The 8360-nt window shown below is 34.9% G+C and overlaps 2 protein-coding genes across 2 annotated transcripts; both read left to right on the top strand.

Moving 5' to 3' along the window:
- Window positions 1-3414: 3414 nt before the first annotated feature.
- On the top strand, window positions 3415-5079 carry LOC105111036 (polygalacturonase-like). The gene is made up of 4 exons (XM_011006270.1): window positions 3415-3914; window positions 4045-4334; window positions 4451-4679; window positions 4778-5079. The coding sequence occupies exons 1-4, from the start codon at window positions 3462-3464 to the stop codon at window positions 4994-4996; spliced, it is 1191 nt and encodes a 396-aa protein (XP_011004572.1). The 5' UTR covers window positions 3415-3461; the 3' UTR covers window positions 4997-5079.
- Window positions 5080-5677: 598 nt separating this feature from the next.
- On the top strand, window positions 5678-7600 carry LOC105111037 (NADP-dependent alkenal double bond reductase P2-like). The gene is made up of 4 exons (XM_011006271.1): window positions 5678-6058; window positions 6179-6362; window positions 6462-6711; window positions 6892-7600. The coding sequence occupies exons 1-4, from the start codon at window positions 5699-5701 to the stop codon at window positions 7268-7270; spliced, it is 1173 nt and encodes a 390-aa protein (XP_011004573.1). The 5' UTR covers window positions 5678-5698; the 3' UTR covers window positions 7271-7600.
- Window positions 7601-8360: the final 760 nt, after the last annotated feature.

Here is an 8360-nt window from a genome sequence, read left to right on the forward strand (position 1 = left end):
AAGAAGAAAAAGAAGAAGAGGAGGAGCCTATAATTTTTCCCAAGTTATTTAGCATAGGAGGTAATATTGAGCCAGCTAACTCTAATGTATATATTTTTTTAACGGTAATGGGTATCCTCAGATATATATATATATATATATATATTAAGAATACACCCCCATAAACTAAATATGTTCAATCGATGTATGTGTGTATATGTGCTAATGACCAAATATTTATGTGGGCATAAATAATTCAAGTTGTGAACTTAAATAAATTCAGCATAGTTTTGGACTAATTAACTATAATTATAGTGAAAATCATTGTGTCATGGTATGCACTCGACATTCAACTCTCTTCTTACCTGAATGTGAAATTGCAAGTACAGCACAAACAAATAGAATGTTAAATAACTATTCCAAGCATATACTACAGCCGCATAATTTCCCTGTAGCATATGATGGCAAATCTACGTAGGTCCAAGTTCATGCTGAGATTATGTACCAGTAAAAAAAAGAGACTTTAACTTATGGGTTAAGCCGAAGAAATTGGACTCTAGGGCTTTACTTCCTTTAAATTTGTGAAGAAGAGGAGCGATCGACTTGTATAATCATTCAAAGTTCACCACATGGGGATTTCTTCTTCAAATGTCTAGTAAGAAATGAGATTCATGCATGTGAATATATTCTGTAATCTCAGTGATGATAAGGTGTTTCATTTACACACACATATTGATGAGGCATGCATTTGTACATGGAAGAACATGCACGAACAATTTAATTCATCAGCAACCAATCCTTGAAAGTTTATTTGGTGAGCATTTATACTGTTAAAGTTTATTTAACTATTCAATTATAGACTTTTTCTGTATGAATCGATGTTCGATTGCTTTCACTTTCTTTTTTTTAATTATTATTAGATAAGAAACGAGAGATGGATAAGGCTTCGAAAATTGCCTGACTTTGTGCCCGAAGCCTAATTGATTTCACTCTGCATTTATCCCCATTGATTTTGGTTTCGCTAATTAATTACCCAAATCTGGATGGATCATTGTAAATCCATTAATCATTTCAACTATGCTATATCGATTGCATTTGAAAAAGCAAAAGAAATACTCTTTTATTTATTTAACGGATGATCAAACTTTTTAGCATGGTTAAAATTGTTTGAGTGTTGGATTGGGTTAGATCTGTTGGTCTAAGAGTTGGCAAGTACTTAATATCAGTTTACAAGTCACATAAAATTAATGCAAGTGTAGTCAAGATAAGATGCAAATTTTGTTTTTAGATTAACGTGGCTGTCCGAATTAATTTATATGCACTATAACTAATCTCACGAGTCCTAAAATTAATGATCATATAAGCTTCTAATGATTATTATACGAGTAATTAAAAACTCAAACCTGAAACCATAAAAAAAATAAATCTTTTAATCCTAAATTTTTATCACTTAACCACTATTTATGGTTAAATAAGATGCAAACTTTGATTTCTCATCAACTTGTCAATATAGTATACTCTTTTTTACCGTCTTCGATATTGGAACACAAGACAAGAAACCCCATGTGGAAAGCTTGTTAAATAGGTTGGCCTGCTCCGTCCGATCCATGGGGAGGTTACTTGTCACTCTAATCAGTTGAAAACAGTTTCAAGTCTGAATCAGCTATATTAATTTGACGAGAGAAATTGACATAAACATGATAATCACGTTCCTTATCTCTTGACCCCCTAGGTTAGGTCATTTCGGATTGATTTATTAAAGTTAGGCAAGAATAGGGACCAAATAAAAAGTGGCTACGCACATGCTTTACAAGCGGTTAGCCTTCAAAAAAGTTGATATATGAACACGGAGTAAGCCACGTCCAGCGCCTTAATTTCACACATCAAGCATTGCTGTGAATGCATGTGTTTGTGTGTGTGTGCTTTGAAGACATGCAATAAAAACACACCAAAAGGCCATTCCTTGTCCGTCTATTGTCCAGACAGGAATTTTGGTTTCTGAACTATGTATGTTATTGCACAACAACCTTAATCATTCCAAGATTTAAATGTAGTATATATGATCTCATCTTCAAAGGATTAATCTAAGATGCAGACGAGATATGATAGGATTACTGTGCCGTACTGCTTCTTGTTAAATAATATTTAGTAAATTCTGATAGCTCAAAGGTCAGGAGGATATATACTAATTACCTTGAAAAGAAACATGCATGGGGATAAGGAGAATTTAAAATGGTTAGTGAAGGCCGCACATATGTAAAGTATATTGGCCATTGATTGCTAGTTTAAAACAGAAACCAATGGATTTTCAATATTCAAAAGAATTAGTTTTTAAGTATATTTGGTTAACAAGACCTAATGGACAATGCTATAAGAGCTATTCTTTGTAGTATAATCATTTATATGTTGCCCTTATAGAGAAGGAGAGGAAAGTCTTTTACTTTACACAAAACATTATTTTATTATTTTATTATTTAGGACTTCAAACAAAGAGAACTCAAGAATAAATTAAGAATAATTTAGACAAGCTGTTGTTTCCATTGCATTAATTGTCAGGCACCTGTAAAAACCTATGCCGTCCCTCGTGTCCCACCAAAAACACGAAAAGTGAAAGAATTACGCGCAAGAAGAAAAAGAAATTGTGAGATTAAGGCCATGATTCTGGGTAATAAGAACTTAATTAAAAGAAATACCCCCTTTTATTTCCGTTCTTTGCTCCACCTGTCTCGTTCAATCCCACTTTTCAGCAATTTCATTTGGCAAAAATCCTTTCATATATACTAAATAATGTGTATTAATAACCAAAACAACGTGGAAAACTACTACTTAATCAACTTTTCAAGGTAATTGAGGCACTAAGACATAGAATGAATTGACTTCCTAATTTATCTTAATTTTTTCCATTAACAGGAAGTTAGTTATTGTAAGGTTATGGTAGTTAAATGTTGTTTGAATTAAATAATTTAAAACTTTGTAATGATGAATAAATCGGTATATATATTCAATTTCTAATTTTTAATCTAATCACTTCTATGGTTAGATTAATCAAAAAAAAAATTGATAAGTAAATTTCACTAATTACGTACTACTACAACATTAATTATCATTAAGTAATTTCTATCTCGAGGTAGAAAAAAATATGTATACATGTTATTAATTTATACTTTAAATTGACATAAATTTATTTTAAAACTATTCTAACAATAAATTTATTTTACATTTTTTTTTAAATTTTATTTATTTTATCATGAGAAACTGATCAATATGAATGCATTAATAGCATCCGTTATTTTAATTTTTTTTTTCATAAAAAATGAATATGGATTATGCCTTATATTTTCAAATACCCAATATTAAATGTCCACATTCTATATCCAAACTTCCTATAAATACTACCTTCAGCTGCTTCAGATTCCCATCTCTCCATTTCAACTACTCATCACTTGCATCAATTCAAATATTATCCGGTATCAAAAAGATCAATGGCAGGCCTTCCACTTCCAATGATCCCCCATCCTATTACCCTTTTCTTCATCATTTTCTTTGCGTTCTCACCTCTAGCAAAGGCAGCACAATATAGTGTGTTAAGTTATGGTGCCAAACCTGATGGAAAAACTGACTCAACCAAGGCCTTTGCTGCTGCTTGGGCAGAGGCATGTGCCTCAACACAACCAGCTACAATTTCTGTTCCTCAAGGGAGTTTCTCTTTAGGTCAAGTGAGGTTTCAGGGTCCTTGCAAGAACCGTGCTATCTTGGTACGTATAGATGGCACCCTAGTCGCCCCATCAGATTATAAGGTCATTGGTAACGCTAAAAATTGGCTAATCTTTGAGCATGTTAATGGGGTTACTGTATCTGGAGGGACTCTTGATGGCCAGGGTGCTGGACTGTGGTCTTGCAAGAATTCCGGCAAGGGTTGCCCCGGAGGCGCAACGGTATGATAATAAAGCACATGCATGCATGGCATATATAATCATCTTATAACAATATTTTGGTCAGTAGACTGAAGATAGATGTTATATTTTCAAGGTCTTAATTTTTCTTGATAATTTATTTACTGTGCAGTCACTTGAGTTTTCCAATTCAAACAATATTGCAATCACTGGAGTGGCATCATTAAATAGCCAGTTGTTTCACATTGTCATCAATGGTTGCCAAAACGTCAAAGTGCAAGGAGTCAAAGTCTCTGCTGCCGGAAACAGCCCTAACACGGATGGCATTCACGTTCAATCATCAACCGGTGTCACCATATTGAATTCAAGGATTGGAACAGGTGACGACTGTGTATCGATTGGCCCCGGTACCTCTAGTTTGTGGATTGAAAATGTGGCATGTGGACCTGGCCATGGAATCAGGTAAATAAGAAATTATAGCATCAACTATAAGTTTATATCAATTATCATCTGCTCCTAATGTTTAATGTGTTGCTAACTATTGGACTGAAATGATGTGTATATGGTTGATATTGTAGCATTGGAAGTTTAGGCAAAGAATCCCAAGAGGCTGGTGTGCAAAATGTTACAGTCAAGACCACTACATTTACCGGTACAGAAAATGGACTGAGAATTAAGTCATGGGGAAGGCCTAGCAATGGTTTTGCTAGAGATATTCTTTTCCAACACGCAGTCATGAATAACGACCAAAATCCCCTTGTAATAGACCAAAACTATTGCCCCGGCGAGAAGAATTGCCCTGGCCAGGTACAGTCAAATCTATTGTCTTTACCGTTCTTTTCAACTTGTAAGCTAACATCCAAAACATACATAAATCTTGCTGTATTTTTCTGTACATTAAACAGGTTTCTGGTGTGAAAATAAGTGATGTGACCTACCAAGACATTCATGGATCATCAGCAACAGAAGTGGCGGTGAAATTTGATTGTAGCAAAAAATATCCATGCACTGGGATCAAATTAGAATATGTAAAGCTCACTTACAAGAATCAGCCAGCTGAAGCATCATGCAGCAATGCTGGTGGAGTTGCATCAGGACTTGTTCAGCCCACTAGCTGCCTATAAGAACCTAATTAATGAGGGAATATATAGTTGATCAAGCCAAAAAAAAAAAAACTATTACGTAACACATATAGTATACATATACAAATGGGATAGTTTCTCTCTGTCTTAGCTTAAAAACAATGTAATATGTAGCTCATTGAGCGAGTTTATTGCTTGATCTTGTGGCAAGTCTCCGCCCGACGACGGATGCAATTATAGTACAAGGGAAGAAATTAATTTTCCAAACACCTAGTTCAGTTAATTTTTTTTATATATATTTGAGACTTCATATGAGCAATATATTTTCTCCTTTACAACGTTCAGTTCTTTTGAAGCTTGCCTCAGAATTGTTGTTATTAATGGGCTTATGAAATAACATAAACATAAAAATTAAGCTAAAATTTTCAAATTAACCAGAGATAACAAAACTAATAAAATAACATTTTCTAAACCTAATTTGAAAGCTTTCTTGACCTCTGTAAGTTATAAAAAACAGACCCATTATAATACTTGGCTGTAGAACAATTTAGAAAATATTGAGCTTTTGATTTAACAATTATATAAAAAGTTATGAATATTTTTATCAAATAAATCATTTGGCGTGAGCGAGCCACTTATTGAACTTTGACCTCTATCAACATTAACCAATACAATAATTTATATCTGCAATCTTGTGCCGGCAATTGACTTTTCAACAAGATCTAGCTAGTGCATGTCTATATAATGTTTTGCCTTTTGCAACCTTGTAGATCATCAGCAATATTTTATCACCATTTTGTTCAGCAACAAATTAATTTAAGAACATTAGCACAAAGCATGGTTAGTGATCATAGTGTTGGTGGTGAGGAAGTGATCAGCAACAAACAAGTGATCCTCAGGGACTATGTGAGTGGTTTTCTAAGAGAATCAAACCTGTACCTGACGACAAGTAACATCAAACGCAAAGTGCCAGAAGAAGAGAGTGGTAAAGATGCTGTGCTGGTTAAGAATCTCTACTTGTCTTGTGATCCCTTCATGCGTGGACTCATGCAGGGAGATCTGCCATCCAGTAAACCTGTACCATCTTCCTACTCCCTTGGCTCTGTATGTTCTCAATCTCCCTCTTTCATTGTTGAAGTGTTATAATTTATATTACGATTATTTATGGTAATTTTACTGTTAGTTACTGTGAATTTACTTTCTCTTGTTGGAGACATTGAGCAGCCAATTGTTGGATATGGAGTGGCTAGAGTTGTTGATTCCAGGCACTGTGACTTCAAGAAAGGCGATTTGGTCTGGGGAAGGACAATCGGCTGGGAAGAATACAGTCTAATAACAACACCTGAATACCTCTTCAAAATCAACCATACTGATGATATACCCCTTTCCTACTACACTGGAATTCTTGGTATGTATGCTCTTGGTCCATATGATTTTCTTATGTGAAGTTGTTTTGTTATGACTGTAAGGAGCCATATTCTTTGAATTTGTTCTTTTGATCTTACAGGAATGCCTGGCATGACTGCTTATTTTGGCTTCTTTGACATTGGTTCTCCCAAGGAAGGAGACCGTGTCTACGTTTCATCAGCATCAGGCGCAATTGGTCAGCTTGTTGGGCAATTTGCAAAACTGATAGGTTGTTATGTTGTTGGAAGTGCTGGAAGTAAAGAAAAGGTTGAACTATTGAAGACCAAGTTTGGATTTGATGATGCTTTCAACTATAAAGAGGAGCATGACTTGGATGCAGCCTTGAAAAGGTTAGTGTATGAAGTCTGCATAAGAGACAATCTGAAATAGCACTCTCAAGCCTTACAGAACCTCTAGAAGTTCTGCAGCTTAATTAATCTGTGATTATGTGCTTTACTTTTTTGTTTATGAATGTTACTCTTGTGGGGATTGGCTCAAGTGGAAAAAGGAATGATTGTTTCCATTGCCAGGTACTTCCCTGAAGGCATCGACATTTACTTCGAGAATGTTGGAGGAAAAATGCTTGATGCTGTCCTTCTAAACATGAGACACCATGGCCGTATTGCTTTGTGTGGAATGATCTCTCAATACAATCTCGAGCAGCCTGAAAGTGTGCACAACTTAATCGCTGTACTCTTTAAGCAGATCCGGATGGAAGGGTTTACGGTTGCCGAGTACTATGACCAATACACCAAGTTCTTGGATTTTGTTCTGCCTTATATTAAAGAGGGGAAGATTGTTTATGTGGAAGACATAACTGAAGGACTCGAGAGTGGCCCTGCTGCATTGATAGGCCTATTCAGCGGCCGAAATGTAGGCAAGCAAGTAGTGAAAGTTGCTCAGGAGTGATCAGTCTCCCTTATTACATGACTGCTTTCTTGTCATTCTTAAGTTCTGGCCCATTTTTTCAGGCAATCAGTTGGCATCTTCCTACCTTTCATATTGAAGGATTGCCTATTTTATTTTGGATATTTTTCATTAATTGTTCAGGATTGTTTTAAGGCATATGAGCTGCCTTCGCTCTTCTCGAAAGCTTTGTTATCATCAATAAGAATGCATTCATCCATATCACTGTGGTTATAACCCCAGGGATGATGCTATTACCTATACAGAAAGAAGTTTGCTTTTGTAGTTGGTGAACATTATTAATTAGTGGTGGTTACGAGTCAGCTATTTCAATTTGTTATAGTTGCGGGTGTAGAACCCATGTTTCAATTTGTCATTTCTTGACTTTGATTTTGATAATCTCAAATCAATTTCGGGACAACAAGCAAGGATATTTGATGAGGCTGTGGAACAATATTCTCAATTGGTGCAAGAAAAGGGATGATCTAGCAGTCATGTAACACAAGGAATTTCTTGAACCGAAGGTAATGATAGTCTTAATTTTCCATCTAAACTCTTTTTTATTTTTTTTTGGTATTAATAAAGACTTGGGTTAGAAATTCTCAACGAAAGACTCTGCAAAATAATATTGTTTATACCACAATCTGAAATCTCTGAATTGTCTTGAAAAGATGGAAGTCCTTAATTAATTTTTTTTTTTTTTTTAGAATTTAAAGATAAAATTGACGAGACGTGGTTAGCTTGATGATATATACAATAAATATATCATTACTGAGGGCGATGTATTATTGCCAGAAGAGATGATCCAAATATTGGCATAATCGATCCTCCAATTAATATTAATATACTTGGCTGTACGGATTATCGGTGGCTGTTACGCCATTGGCTAATAAAAAAACGTCTTCTTTGACTGGTGGGATTCTCGCCTTCTAGAAGTTGAAAAAAATAATATTTGCCTTCGCAGGTAATTATGACGGCAGCACTTTTGGATAAAATCCAAATGGGGTGGCAAATAATTCTTTTTTATTCCATTTGTGGAAATTGGTGTGAAGGCAGATAATTTGTCTGTGAGATTTCAAATCAAAACCAAAAG

Source organism: Populus euphratica, unplaced genomic scaffold (assembly GCF_000495115.2).
Source record: "Populus euphratica unplaced genomic scaffold, PopEup_1.0 scaffold273.1, whole genome shotgun sequence".
Taxonomy (NCBI): domain Eukaryota; kingdom Viridiplantae; phylum Streptophyta; class Magnoliopsida; order Malpighiales; family Salicaceae; genus Populus; species Populus euphratica.